The sequence below is a fragment of the Brachyhypopomus gauderio genome, chromosome 5 (assembly GCF_052324685.1).
Source record: "Brachyhypopomus gauderio isolate BG-103 chromosome 5, BGAUD_0.2, whole genome shotgun sequence".
Lineage (NCBI taxonomy): Eukaryota > Metazoa > Chordata > Actinopteri > Gymnotiformes > Hypopomidae > Brachyhypopomus > Brachyhypopomus gauderio.
The window spans coordinates 20965391-20981320 of record NC_135215.1 but is presented as its reverse complement, the minus strand read 5'-3'; the positions used below and the strand labels follow the sequence as shown (position 1 = coordinate 20981320).

The window sequence follows — 15930 nt, the reverse complement described above, 5'->3', positions numbered from 1 at the left end:
GTCACATGAAGCTGTCTATTTAAATATTTAATAATGCACATAGTGTGCTTTCTATGGGAGTTGCTTTGCTCTTAGTGACCATGTGTTGATTACTATAAAAGTAAGAAAATACAAGAACAAACTTGAGTTGTTTATTTAGACTTGGACTCTGATATAATGTATATACAGACACTCTACCCATTTAAGATGTGTAATCAAAATGGATTTTATGTTTAGAGTATTAACATACATTTAGTTAAATATGACATGTTCACAAATGCGATTTTCATTAAATCTTTATTATAAAAATATAAAACACAGAAATTAAAAATCAAAACATTTCTGTAAGCCCCTATGAGAAAAATGTTCACCCCTTAGGAATCGGTGTATACACACACACACACACACACACACACACACACACACACACACACACACACACACACAGAGTACATAAACTCTCATGATCATACTTAGTCTTTCCTTAAACACGTCCATAACAATATTGATTGCAGGGTATGTTAGGCAGACACTAGATGACCCATATAAAATGTTGGAGACCAAAGTGCTTGGGAATTGAGGAACGGCATTGTTACAATATGTAATGTTCAAATTCTTTAATAACAAGTTTTAATAACAAGTTTTTTTTTTGAGCTGAGGTGTCCTACATTTTTTCTAAAGGAAGGCTCAGTCCCCTCCCCCAACCATTACCAGAAACACTTTCAAATTTCATTCATACCAAAAACACATTCAAAATTTGTGCTCTTGAACATTAATCAAAATGCCAATAGCCAGACATTAGACTCAGTTCATGTGCCAGGCCCTCATAATCTCCAAACACCTTAGTCCCACACCGAGGAATGGATTGAAGATACTGTGATTACTCCCCAGATGTAAAAGAAAATAGGTTTAGTGACAATACTCAACATTATTTGCACCTGTTCATTTGAAATCGTTTTAATACTTTTACATTTATAGAAATATTTTCCATATCTAAAACCTCTGTTTATGTGACATTTAACACGTTCATTAGTACCAGCCAGCTAACTTTTAGGGAGCAAAGTACCATCTAATTAATACTCGTTAACATCATCATTGTAAAAGCGTCCTTTAAGTTGAAAAATATCAAGGAACTGCTGGCATTTATCCTTGTTGTTTGGGTCCTTGTGTTTGATACATTTGTACAGGATTTGTTCCCCTTTCTTAAGTACTATGGGGCAGATTATCAGTCCTGAATAAGAAGCAGTCAAAGTAGAGATCTGGTGAATAATTCTATATAGGTAAAGTTAATCTGGAAAACTAAAATATTAACGTTTATAACATACAACAGAGGTTTCAGTCAGATAACTGTTTCTTAGCTTATATCATAAACAGCAAGATAAACAAAATTATAAAAAAAAAAAACTACAAACCGCATTTATTGCCCCCTCAAGAAAATAAACGTTCCCCAAATTTTGTGCTATAAGGTTCATTTTTGCTGTGTTTGTAAAAAATATACATCATATTTCGTATTTCTTTGTTATTTATGACTGTTAAAACGAATATGAATGACTGTGATTATATTGTGACTGAACTCTAGAGCACAAAGCAGGAGGCAAGCAGAGATAATTTATAAATAGATATTTTACAGTATACACTGTGGACTGTATGTATACCTGTGCACATATACAATTACTCATATAGTTCTTAATCATCATAAACAATACGTAGCCATTTCTGTGTGAGGGCCAGAAAATATTGCTTTCATAAATTATTACCTCAACTAGATACTGCCCTCTGACTGACACATAAAGATCATGATAATCACTACCGGTTCTGTTTTAAGTGATGCTGCATTGTTGGCATCAAATCATCATCATCATCATAAAAAAAAACACTTCATGTAATACTTATTGCTTTATATTAAGAGTACTAGGAGCACTCTATATACAAATGCTATGTCAATAAAATATCAGCATTTAAGAAAGCTTGGTTAGTGCATTCCGAATAGACCTAAAGGGATACACAAGAATTGTCCAGGTAAGAATAATGTTCTGGTTGTCTAGTTTAATAGCCTTTCACTTTATCGAAAGTGTCGTGAAATTTGTTCAGTATGTATTTTTCATGTTTGGATAACAATGAAACTCACCTTACAAGAGTATAAGGTGAAACGATCCCCATATAACCCATGTATATGGGTTATATACCTGTATACACCTTTGACAATGTGTAAAAGATTAATTTAATTGAATATTTAGTTTCATCAGTGACTGAAACCCATTATATGATCTGTTTCTTTTGAGAATCTTGTTTCTCCCTTTGATGTGTCTTTCTGAAGGCAGTAACTGCTCACCGTGTGTCTCCATGGACAGCAGTGTGCAGCTAGGCCTCGGTGTATCCGTACACACGTTAACAACACGGGCACTGTTTACATCGACAGCGCTACCACGGGCACTGAAAAAGCTGGCGTAGTTGGCAGGATTTGCGTGACCTGTTTCTCTGTATGGGTAGTCTTGGGAACAAGGCAGGCTAGAGGGCAGTTTTTAAAGAAACAGGCCATTGTGGGGGGAGAGAATCTGGCTTAAACAAAAAAAAAAAAAAACAAAGATGTGGTGACCGTTCAGGGGTCAGTGGTGTTGATGGTGGTTTTGTCGCGAGAGGTCATCCCTCGGTACCAACTACAGTAGCCCTCTTTCTGCTGGATGCAGGCATAGTGCCGGGACTGGTAACCAGGGTAACCAAAGTGCGAAAGCATGTCCGTCCACAGGCACTCGTTCTTTGAGGTCACAAAGCAGGGCAGATAGTGACAAGGCTTAATCTACAGAGAGAGAAGAGCAAAACTAAGGATGCAGGTTACAAGCAGACATTCACACTGTACAGGAGGATACGCACTCTGCCTTCAGGAGAGCTCTTCACAGCATGGTTGGGGGTGCTCATTTATAAAATAATGTGCTGTTAAATATCAGTCTGACTGATCTTTTACAGAAAGAAATTAATTTATTGTGTTCTTATACAGGTAAAACGTGCACATAACATTTTCACTCACAAACTGTAGACGCTAATGAAATTATGTAAGAGAATGTAACACTTTAATAAGAACACAACCATTTAGTGCAACAATATTTCACACAGGAAAAAAAGCTTTAGTGCATAGTCAATACAAATTATGAGGGTTTTTTTTCATGTAAATTTACAATAACTACTATGGCATGTATTCCAGCATCTACAAAAAATGGTTCTATCTATGCCATTATTTTATATACGAGACCCCAGATTACCTAATTGGCATATGCAGCCAAAGCAACCTAAAAGTGTAAATGTGTGTGCTTAAAAATGTGTTTGTGATCGCCGTGTATCCGTTTAATTTTATTAAACAGTAATTACAATGAGACTACACTGTAGGGCATAGAGTAACTCAGATTTAAATTCTTCATAATGATTCAGCCTGAAAATGGATTTACTCAGTGAAATAAAGACATATCATTGTAACAGGGTTATTTGGATATATTTCTGCAAACTATGCTCATTACTTCCTAGAGGGTCTGAAGTAGCTGTTAAGCTCATTTTTGTCATAAACTGAAGTGGAAATACTGTCATTTAATGCTCTTTATAATCAGTCAAAAGAGCTGAATGATTGCTAAATGTCTCTTTCTCTACTTAATTAACCAATGTAAATGCAAGCAATACGAATATTCACATTCCAAGAAAATGGAGAAGAATGAAGATTTTACTTCCCAGGTGGCTAATGAATACTGTACTTAATGCTTGTCAGTGACATAAATGTCGCTCACAAACCCCTTCTTTAGAAACATTTCTATAATGCCTTATAAGGACATGTTTCTTGATGCACACCTGTGCCTCCCTCTTTAAAGGAATTGTCTGTGTTGGAAGGTTCGTGTTAAGACAGGCAGGAGTTTTGTCAGAAGGCTGTTTAAAGATTAAGGTTGTATTTTATGTGCCTTGAAGCTGCAAGGTCAATATGCATGCTTGTTTTGCAGATGTGCGATTTAAGCAATCCGGAGCTCAGTGCACTGAGCTCTCTGCGACACTGACACAAATGCTTTGCACATAAGGGACTGGCATGCACTAGCTCTGAATAATAATCTGCTAAAGAAGCAGTTGGAAAGTGAAAACCAAGTGTAATTAGCTGGTATGTGTACCAGAGAGGTGTGACGCCACAGCAAAGCTGAGAAAAAAGTGCATGTGCCAGTGTGTGAGCCCACTCTCGCCACCTTCTCACACACACACACACACACATCCTCGGAGCTGATCTGCTCAAGGACACTGTAAGGGGTGTACGTGATGTCCAGATTGCTATAGTTCAACACAAAGAAAAGGCTTGGAGGCCTTTTGTTGAGTCTGCCGTTAGAGGGGTCAAAACTAATAAAAAATAAACTCTACGGATGCGTTATATCTTTTGTTCACGTGTTCTACTACACCTACTTGGTTGTTGCCTACATTACACATGCCAGCAGCTCATATATAAAATATATTGTTCACTTATCCTCAGTGTGAACCTACAGGTGAAATAGCTCCCGAGGTTCACCCCTCACCTTAAAAGCTATGGTGCCCCTAAATCTACCGCAGTACGGTCAAATCCAGGCATAAAAATGCAAGAAAGGTAAGAAAGGTCCCAGATATAGTAAAGACCTCCATTCCTGTGAGTTGACCTTCTGCACTGCAGGCTAACGGGTTAACCTACCTCAAGCAACCACCTCCAGACATCAGTATGCATACTGATGGCATGTCTTTGATCAAAAGCTCTTTGCTAATGTTTCAGGGGAACTCAAAATTAAGTTTTACCCCTTATATTAGAAGAGAACATTGTTTGTTTATTTATATATATATATATAAAGGCAAAAATATTTTGTGTGTGCATGCTGGTGACTTCTGGCATGTCAGAGAAGTGTATTGTGTTTGAACCAAGCGTGGTCCCTGCCCCTGGCCCTGAGGCGGCCCCTGGAGCTGGCACTGCGTGGGCGGCCTCTCCCCTGCTCCATGTTCCCCGACCGCTGCAGTTCCCGTGCAGGGCAGCCGATGCCACTCACCCTGCAGTTGCAGCCCAACTGGTAGCGGTGGTTGATCCCTTTCTTCTGAGCCAGGGACAGGCGTTCCCACCTCTCATTGAAGTTGCACAGCCCTGTGTAGACCTTGCCATCGTACACGCGCCCTGCAAAAGAGATGGAGGAATATACCATTGCTGCTGGATGTTTGTATTCTACTGAGACAATCAAGAGATGCAACGTGATGACATGTAAGTTCCAGCACTGTAACAAGGGGCAAACATGTACTGCGCCTTATACTCCATAACACACCTTGCATCCTCCTGTCAAGTAGCCATAGTAAGGCTCACAGAGAGCAGCACGTGGGATATTCTCGTGCATTTTATAATACGCATCTTACATAAATACACCATATTTAGGTCAGAAGTGCCAAAGGCCTTTTAACTACAGTAAACCAATCTTGCCGTTAAGATTAAATGACCTCCCTCCACATCTTGATTCTCTAAAGGTCCTTTATGAGATATATTTAGTCTCTGGCTGTTTGTGGCTTATTGCCTATGACAGGATCCCAACCGCAGCGACAGGTGTAGCGGCCCAGCTCGGCGCTGGCACGGCCGAGGGCTGAGACCGCCGCCCGCGTGCCCTGGCCCTCGTGGTGGCTTGTGCTTACAGCCCAATTATTTTAGTTGCTGGTGAAAGCAGATCTTATCTGGCCCTCTTGGTCGGGGCTCGCACGTCCAAGGGGAGGGCGTCACACGGGGGTTGCCATCACACTGGGAGGTCAGAGGTCGAGAGATCTCGCAAAGAGCGTCGACCCGGCTGAAATGTAGCGATACCCGATTATGGGCTAAAATTCGCGCAAGACAGACTGGACTTGTGTGTGTGTGTGTTGGAGAGAAAACGAGAGGGTAGGGGAGGGGGGTGGGGTGCGACATGGGTGTGTCTCTATCCAACCGGTCTGCAACAATCAAGGCCTTGTGCTCTCTGGCATCCCATTATGTAAGTATTACACAAGGCAAAGTTGAACAGCTTTAATCTTGTGCCTCTTGGCCAAAGATATATATCGGTGTCTAGTTTCCAGAGCTGTCAACCCCTTTACTGTGAATGGCAGAGGAGTCCCTGCAGCAGGTTGGGCAGTCAGCCCATGGAGCACTGCTGCTTGCAAAAGACGTAAATATGCCCCTTCCCTGTGACAGTCCGTGTCTTCAAGCCAAGACACTTCATCTGCCGCCAGCAACCTCACTTTTGTAGTGTGAGGTATGCAGTAGACAGGGGATGCAGTGTGCACCCTCAGCTGGGGGTCACTTTCACTTCCGTCTGGCCTCCACCACCTGTCACTCAAACAGCCCTTATGCACTTAAAAGGCTTCATTTCTATAGGCCTAATATAGGAGGGATTTTTTTTATAATACAACAATTATGTCATATTGAGCAAACCTTTTTATAATGCTGGAGGGTGGAACTATTTTATAAAAACCTTACACAACCACTTGTGTTTTTGCTACTATGGCTGAGATATGAGGCCTCATATGAGATAATATTTGTATTTTTGTCCTAAATGTCCCATACCTTTGTTGTTATGTCTGTTTATGACTATGCCACCTAGGTTTGCCAAAACCTTCACCAAATGTAATCCTAAATTCATCATGTATTTGAATTGTTTGAATTTTTAATTAGTCAATTTGTCAAATGCCTTATATGGATAAATATCTTGCCCGGAAGTGCCATCTCTAAAAATGCCCATTTTCAGATATCAGTAAGCAAAACCTTAGAACTAAAATAACATCAGTAGTGGAACAGCTGTCACATAAGGTCTGTATCATTACAGGCGCTAATAATATACAGTTTTGCACATAGAAACCGAGGAAGTACATGACTGAAATAAGGTCGAGCTGAAGAACACAGATTAGACTACCTGAAGCTAACTGAACTAAAACTAAAACTAAAAACTCATTAGTACATAATAATGGCATAGCTGAAACTTACCTGTGATCAAGTACTGGTATTTGTTAATGTCAAACTTGACTCCACACAAACTCTCTGAGGCATCTGTGTAGATGTGCTGGACATGCTGTATTTTGTTGAATCCTTTGTACATCTGTGGGAATAGAAGCACGCCATAGGCAAAGGTTTTTAGCAGCATGAAAAGCTACTGACCAAAAGCCATAAGAAATAGGACTTTGCTTCAGTGCTATGTGATCAACAGTACATACACTAGTGCAGCTGAGCCACCGGTGTCAGTTTTCAGGATCCAAGTGAAATGTTTTACATACTTTACTTAAAGATAATGCAGGGAAACGAAATGCTTGTTCTGAGAAATGCTGTTTTGAAAGTGCAATTTATTTGCCTAGGAACTAACAGGAAATTCTTAGAAAAATGTGAATATTCTTTGAAGACCAGCCTCAACACTTGAACCGTCCCTCAAGGATTATGGGAAACTCATGAGCTCTGAGTACATATGTTGTGTGCATTTCTAGGGGATAAAATTTTTTTGAGTGATGAGTGATTGACAGCTCTGTAGCTCTGAAACAGATCACAGCAAAATAAAAACCTGAAATTTAGCGTATTAATTTGCACCAGACTTTTTTGTCAAGGTAGCGAGCATTTACAAAGCTGTTGTTGAACTTTTTGGCAGGAGTATATACATGTGTGCCGTGTCATGCCTGCACGCTTGTCCTGCAGTCTGCACCTGTCTTGGTCGAGTGACTTTGTCTACTTAGCGTTAGTCATGCACTTGGAATGCACATTACAAAATCCCGCTCGCATACGACGTCCTTCCAGCCAACGACGGAGTAAGCGTCAGCTCTGGGGCTTTCACCCGCACTATTTTGAGTCTGGGACGTGCCGTTACAACAGTGTGGCTGTGCGAGAGCGGCGCACTACGACGCGAGAGCGGCCGTCTGACTTGCCTTCATCTGCTTGACTGTGTAGCGCATAGTGCCAAAGGGCCCATCCTTCAGGAGCTTCTTCCCCACCACTTTGGCTCTGATCACTGCAAGCAAAACACACGAGCACATCCTGGTTAATTTCACCCAGACAGCTTGAGTCGCATGTGCTGAGAGCAGCACAGAAACCCAAGAGCTTTTAATTAAATGGAACAAAGGTGGATCAGTAGTGGTAAACAAACTCCAGCAGGCATTTCTCTCCACTAGTTGAGATAGGGGGTTGGATGGAATTGTAGTATGGTTGAGTCGAGGATTAGCTTTTGCTTTTCAGAAAATAATGAAAGCTATTATATGGGCATGGGGGGTTCTGGGTCAGCTGTCTGCAATAGTCTTATCAGTTGTCTTCTTTGAGTACTCGGCATAAAGCAAACCTTGTTCAGAAACAGAAAGAGGTCTATAGCTGACCTCACAGGTATCCTATAGCCTTCCTTAGAATTGAAGGCTTGCTAACTTCCATAGAACATTTATAGTGCAAAGGCATGCCAGGTTTGCTTGGGTAGTGTCCACATTTTTTTAATTACATTCATTTGAAGGAGCCTGTGTGTCCTTATTATGGCTCCACGAATATTCCACTTTTTTAATTAACTATACCCAAATGAGAACACCCATGTAGTGTGTAAAAATGAAATCACTGAAGATTGTGCCGTGAGAAGGGGCCTAAATGTACAATCATGTTTTTTTTGTTTTTTTTTTTACAGCAAATTGATTAATAATAACAGGAAATAAATTACAGTTTTGGCATTTAACCTGTGTGTATGAATAGACCTTCTTGCAGCATGCATAAACCACTGGTCTCACAAAGGTAAACAACAATCTGAGGATCCTGACATGGTGTAAAGCCAGACATATTTTTGTGGAAGTCTGCCATGTTGGAGAAATTCTTGCACAGCATAGGAGTAACATGATCAACCAATGGAATCTACAGCACAGGTGACTCGACACTCGTCAAGTGTTATCTACATTTTAAATCATAAAAAAGTAGGACCTGCTCATCTCTCAATCAGTCTTTCTGTCTGTCTTTGGGTGAGAAACTGAACTGTCTCCTTGGAGAGCAAAGAATGAGGACATGTCAGTATTACATCAGCTCACATTTTAATCTTGCCCTGTGCAAGAGAGTTAAACAAACCCATTTGAACCAGAGCAGACGTGTCAGCCAGCCAGAAGACTGCACAGCTATCTGATGCATCGATCGTATCCAACTGGACTCACATAAACAGCAGAAAGATAGGGCCAAATAGTCAAAACGTCTGTGGTTTGGTTTATGTGACATTGCTGGCCAGCTGGAATGACAGGGGCCCATTGTAAAGGAAGCATTGAACCTGTGCAGGTTAATTTGTGATGATGAATAAGGCTTTTCTTGTGACGTCTGAGTATGTCAACCCTGCCCCCAAACACCCCACACACCCTTGAGGAATATCAGGCACGGTGTGAACTTCACCTGCTCTCTTCAATAGAGAGAAAAAAGACAAAGAGAGCAGAGTCAAGAGAAAAGGGAGGAGAGGTGACAGCAGAATCTCACATCGACAGGGATGTTTGTTATCTTTCCCCACAGGAATTTCCTTCCCACATTTCCTTAAGACTCACATTCCTCAGACTGTTCTGAAAAAAAAGAAAAGCAGCTCATTCCTCTGGCCCAGTGGGGACAGAAGGTTCTAGCACCTTCTCCAGCATCATAATCTGCCTCCTTTCTGTCCCTGAGCACACATATATGGGCTGGGGAAGAGCAAGGAAACAAAGGAGCAAAGCTACTCAAAGGCAAATCAGCAGTGTGCTAAGAACAGCCTGATATTAGTTCTAGTTTATGCTGGCTTTCAGTCTCATGCTTATCAGGGTAGTCATTACTAATAAAGTAGAAAGTACTAATTAAGTCTTTTTTTATAACCAAGATTGTTTAAGCACACAAAATTGGTTACTACACTACAGTAACCAATACATAAAACTAATAACTTCAAATTGCAGATTTGGACTAGCTACCAGATACTGAAATGCATGGAGACAACATACCCACTCGCTCAATTAGCTACAGCATTAGCTTCTTTAATACTTAAAAACATGTATTGAAGTTTATTGGGATTTGTATTGGCAGCACCAGAAGTGAAGAACTTTTTTGCCTCCTGTGATATTACCATGCTTAGTTTATAGCCTCTACCTTGAAACAACTCATTAAACACTGTGGGGTCAGTGTTCAAACCACTAAACATGAACCATAAGGCAGACAAGCCTTCAGGTCAGGATTGCTACCTCTAGTGGCTGGTGGCAATACAAGACCTCAGGAGTATGTAAAAAATGGCCAAGCTGTTACTGAAGCTGTTTCAGTGAATGTATTTATCTTACTTTATCTTTAAGTTCTGTTTCAGTGGTTAATGGTAAGATAAAAGTGGAGAAATGTCTGAAGAATTAAGTTCTGGTGTCCCAGTAATTTCTAAAGACATGCTTATTGGTGCAGAAATTACACTACAGGTATCTTTTTGTCTGTGTATTTTAATTTTTGTACACTCATGCAATAGCTTGCATGCATTATTTTGCTCAGCTGAGACTGTTGCCTCAATCACTTTACAGTGATTGCTTTCTTTTATAGAAATTGTAAATTACCAATTTCTTTTGAAGATGAAAATTACAGGCATTTGTACAGGTTTTGACATGGTTGGACTGGAGAGCAGGAAAATGCACACTCTTAATGAGCCATAGAAGACCATTCCTCTCAGTTTTCTTCCAGACTACACTTGAGCCAAACTGGGAGGCTACAGCTCTTCAAAATGGCTAGGAACAAGGAATGCCATTGTGAATGATGTAGTTGAAATAGAAGACAATACAAGAATTCTAATGGGTTGCCTAAAAGTAGACTAGATGTTTATTCTATCCCTCTTATGTCAACTTCTGACTTAGATGTGAACCTGTAGAAATGCCATCACTGGAGATGCTCCAGCATGGTACATTCCAGGCTGGGCCACATCTCCTGGAACACACAGCCCCTGGCCTCTCCACACTAGCTAGGCTGCTTTGGCAGAATCTTAATCTCAGAGGCCAAAGTGTAGGGCAAAACACTAATCTGGTGCATGAAAGCCCTTGACTCCAACCTTCACTGAATAAGTTATTTCGGTCCCCTCCAAAACATAGCCAAGTGGCCCTGTACACAAAATCAGCTCTGTTACCTACACGCATACTGCACAGTCATACAAGCAAGAAATGGGCTGGTGTCAAGAAATGGGGGTTGACTGAAGAAACATACATTAGGTCTTAACCCTGGAATGTTTGGCTGTAGTTTCAAGTGCAGAACCATGGAGTCTACTGAGTGCAGACCTGTTAATGTGAACACCAAGACCCATGCCCAATTCTTCAGCGCTTTAGTTTCATCTACTCAGGCTTTGTGCTCCAGCATTCCTTAATAGGCAGGGAGCGCTGACGCTGACATTTATGATTCATCTTCATGCTGCTGATTACAGGCCACAGGCTGCCTGAATGTGACTGAGTCATCTTCCTCCATGTCGCCTTTGAAGTTAAAAGACAAGCCGTTTTATAAACACCCAGAGGGAAGCAGGCAGCTGTATGCTGCAAATAAGATTGTGTTGTTCTGCAAAGACAAGTCACGTATCAAATCAATTAGGTTTTAACCTTAAATGAAACCACAGATCTTTACAGCTCTTTAGAGCATGAAAAGGTTTACAAAAGTTTTAGTTTATTAATAAAGGACCTTATGTAATATGAACCACAGACATTTTTGTTTACAATGAGCCTCAAGATGACTATTTAAAAGTGATATTCAGTGATTTCTATCAGCAATGGAGACACAAGAAAGACTTCGTTTTCCAAGCAGATGTCTGAGCCAAGGTTTTTGAACAAAGTTTCAGCAATATGTTGGCACACGCAAAAGGAATGCATCAACTGCATATCTGCCAATCTTCTTATTGACTCTTGCCAAAATGTTACAAAAAATGATTTGATGTGATTTGACTAATGATTTAAGTCTAAGTGAACAAATCCACTTAGAGACGCTACTCTTTACCACCTGACTTAATGTCACGCATTTGGATAGAGAACCCAAATATCAAACAGAGGTTTCATGGCAATGAGGATAAACTGACATTATCTTTTTAGTATTACTCATTGGATGCATATTCTTAGACCAGATCAGATTCCAAACCCCATACACCAACACCATAATTTACAGGACATCACTACAGTGTATTTAGAGGTTTTAGCTGTGGTGGTGACTGAATGTGTATCCACTCATCTGTGTACATCAGCAAGACAGCTTCTCATGGAAGTTTAATTTCAAGTCATCCCATGCATGTATGCTGTGCTTCTGGAGGTGGAGTGCAAGGCTGTGTTGGTGCTCGAAAGCCCTTCGTATAGCCAATCAAAATGAGAGAGGGCCTGAAGAAATGAGATGATTTTGTGGGGTTCCCTGGCACCTGCAGGGTCTGAGAGAGCCCCAGTTTCTCAAGGGCTCAGGCACTGGACGCATGCAAGGCAGACTAAAGTACAAGAAAGGCAGCCTCTGATTCGTCGCCCCTAAAAGCGCGGCTGAGGAAATGGAGCCTGTTGGAACTGCGTGCATTTCAGCACTCAGACTGCCAAATATAACTGAGAGAGCCATAGGACTCCCAAGAGTACTGCTTAACAAAGGTGCAGTGCTACGTGGGAGATTAACAGACAAGAGCCGGACGGTACTTTCTTCTTTACATTTTCACACTGCTTGTTGGGCAGAACCTCAGTCTCCATTGTGATGTCCACACCCAGACCAATGGGTTAAATAGGCTTCCCAACTCTTACAACTATAGTGCTACAACTATAGCACTACTTCACAAACGTGACCATCTCAGTCTCTGTCTCTCTTTTAGAGAGTGCTATTTCTGGGTCAGTATTGTGTGTACACCAGCTGGATGGATGAATTCACATGTGGCCGTACCATCAACCAGTGACCTGTTCACAATAGCACCTTTTTAGCCACCCATTCCCTGATGATTTTAAATGTTTGCTCACTTTCTTTCTCTAACTCTGTCATTCCCTCCTGATGAACTCACTTCAGGCACATACTGTCGTTTAACCCTTCTATAAGCAGCACTTAAATTCATTACACCACAAAGCCACCAATTTCACAGCACAGGCAAATTGTGATCTGGGTACCCTGCTAAGACTGTATGGGAAACATTTGTAATGCCTTCTTAGGCATTTAAAGAAAGTGAAAAACACAACAATTTGTTGTTAATGCCGTATTCAATTTTCGGATTTCTGTAACATTGGTCTTCTCGTAGTTTACTTCGCACTTTCTCGTTCGCGTCTAGCTTCTAGTGAATTCTGGTATATTACTCAGCAAGTGGTCATTTGTTCAGGAAGAAAAAAACGTGCCCGCAGGGACTTGTTGCCATGGCTACTGTTAACTCTTCCCTCCCTCCAGCTGCAGTCTGAAACTTTTTTGTCGCACGAGAGCGTGAAGAACGGGCATTCCCGACACACCGAGTGCTCTTCACGTTGAACACTGTTTACTGTGAATGGCGTGATAGTGCTTCATGTGACCTGCGTTACATTTGCCTGTTTTCTGCAGTAACTCACATAATCTGTAATAATCCGTAGCACAACGGATGCGCGTCTCCACCACTCCGCCACATAAACCGACACGTACAGGCAAATATTTAGTTCTGAGCACATACATTCAAAAACCGAATCTGTCAAGTCTGAATGGAGCGCAGGTTCAAAACAAATTGTTAAAATACTTGAATGCAACTAATTAACCACATGATGCGTATACAGGTGACGAAACTAGTAAGCAAAAAGCTATTATCGCCATGTAAAATTATTAACCCGATTACAGCCTAGCTATCTGGCCAAATATAAAACGTTTCTTACCGATATCCGAATTGCAGTATGCGTCCTGCGGGTGAGAAAGTGCGCACGAACAAGCTTCTGTAAGCTTGTCGACGTGCAGGCTGCCAAAAATGAACAGCAGGCTTAGCAACTTGAGGCAAGATTTCATTTTGAAGTTTATTCTGAAAGCGTCAAACTTCCTTCTTGAAGTCTCGTTCTGGTTTATCGAAGTTCTCCGCAGCACCGATGTGTACGTCCACTGAAGGTCCCACTCAGGAGTCGGCTGTCAGTGCGCTCTGCTCTCGTGTCACTTACATATAGTTGGTGAGATGAAAACGCCACCCACAAGCTCTGCAGTTCACGGCCAATCACAATGGCGATGATGCCATTTAAAAATAACAGAGGCATGACATATTGGAATTGACTTCACAATTGCCTTTTTTGTTATTAAAAGGGAGGAGGGTCTTTACTAACCCCCTCTCTTTTGAGGTTTGTAGTTGTCTAGGCAACTAAAGGTTATCATTATGAGCCAACAGAGTGGAAAATGCACACTTCATGGAATAAAACTTGTAATGATGTATGAAGGATTTCCCTTCAAGACTGACACGTGTTCTCTAAGACTGTAACATTCGCACATGTACAAATTTTGTACATATGTTCGCATATGTACCTCAAATTCAATCTGACAATCAAACTAAAAGTAATTTTGAGAATTTTTAAAATATTGATTTATGCACCACTATACTGTACAGTGTTAACATGATTATTCATTGTCATGTAATTAATGTTGCTTTATGTCTTGCTGCTGTAAATACCACCTTTGTGACAGTACCAAAGCAAACGGTCTTAATAATTTTCATAATCAGACACATGACTGTTACATAAACCCAGTTTCTCCTCTCTTGCCATAGCAACTAAACCTCTAAAACACAGAACACAAGAGTAGTGTTTTCAGTAAGATAAACCAGTCAAACAAACCTTCTAATCCATCACAGTGGACCCAAGTTTTTGAATTAGTCAAAATAAGTCTTGATCCTTCACTTCTCCCCTCCTCTAATTGTTTTATTTTTTGTATTTTTGTAAGTGTGTCAAGAGAGTAGAGCAGAGACCTTGTTCAGAAAGCTTGATCTTTTGAGCTTCAAGGAGCTGGATTCAAGGTGTTGGGTTGCAACACCTGCCTTATGTAATACCTACCTTATATAATACCTGCCTTAGCGAGCAAAGGTCCTCACTCTCTAAACTCATATCCGTCACTTGAAATCACTCTGATGTTTAGATGTATGTCGAATCAGACAGTGGACTCCAGTTTCATGGCCTTTGACTTTGGTTCTGTGACATTTAATGAAGTGGACATTGTCATCTGGTCAAATCTGTGATATCGCAGGACTGCATGTGTTTAAGAAGTGCATAGGGACATCAGATCGACTCGTTTCCATGGTTAATGCTAATACTAATGTATGATACTAAGCTAAAATAAAGAAAGCTAACACTGTCGCTCTTGTTTATGCTATTGTGCACTTAAGATTTGCTGTCAAATATGGAGATGATGGGGTTTATTACCTAACCCCATTCTTCAGGCTCTTGCCCTCCAGGACCAATTAGAGGTCTTCAGCTTATTTTTACAGATTTTGTTGGACTCTCAACTAAAAAAGATGTGTGCAAGATACTCATTAAATCTCAGAAATATGCAGCAATTTTGTAAGTGATAAGACATGTAAAATCAGGACTCGTTTCTACAAATGCAACCTTTATTAAATGCCTTTTTAAAAGTTGTTGTGTTCTGCATTTATTTATGTTCTCTCAGGTATAACAAGAATGCCAGGAATCTGCATTAGTTACCATGGTTATTGACATTCAACACAGACCCGACAAGGTCCTGTGCAAATCAACCATTTAAGTCAGATGTTCATTTCCTTTCATTTCCAGTATATTAAGTATCATCTCACATCACGCAACACCAGCAATATAAACAGATCAATAATAATTGAGTCATGAATAAAGAGAACTCCCTATCATTAATAATGAATTAATGTGCTCACAGAACAAATAAGTCAGCTTTCTGTTATTCTGTTACTATGCCAAAACTTTGACTTCTCTGTGTTTGTGGTCAGTGTGTTTCAGTAGGTTCGTCTATGGGAAACTCGGACTTGAATTCAAATCTCTAAAACTGCCCAGTTGCAGCACTGACAGCAACGCTGCTACAGTTTCTAAATAAAAAAC

The 15930-nt window shown here is 40.6% G+C and overlaps 2 protein-coding genes across 2 annotated transcripts in view; one reads left to right on the top strand and one right to left on the bottom strand.

Moving 5' to 3' along the window:
• Positions 1–15930, top strand: part of syn3 (synapsin III) — a 108256-nt gene that overhangs the window by 60159 nt on the left and 32167 nt on the right. The window lies entirely within an intron of this gene.
• On the bottom strand, positions 260–14036 carry LOC143514795 (metalloproteinase inhibitor 3). The gene is made up of 5 exons (XM_077006417.1): positions 13753–14036; positions 7870–7952; positions 6947–7058; positions 5007–5128; positions 260–2776 (listed from the first exon to the last, which is right to left on the bottom strand). The coding sequence occupies exons 1-5, from the start codon at positions 13877–13879 to the stop codon at positions 2579–2581; spliced, it is 642 nt and encodes a 213-aa protein (XP_076862532.1). The 5' UTR covers positions 13880–14036; the 3' UTR covers positions 260–2578.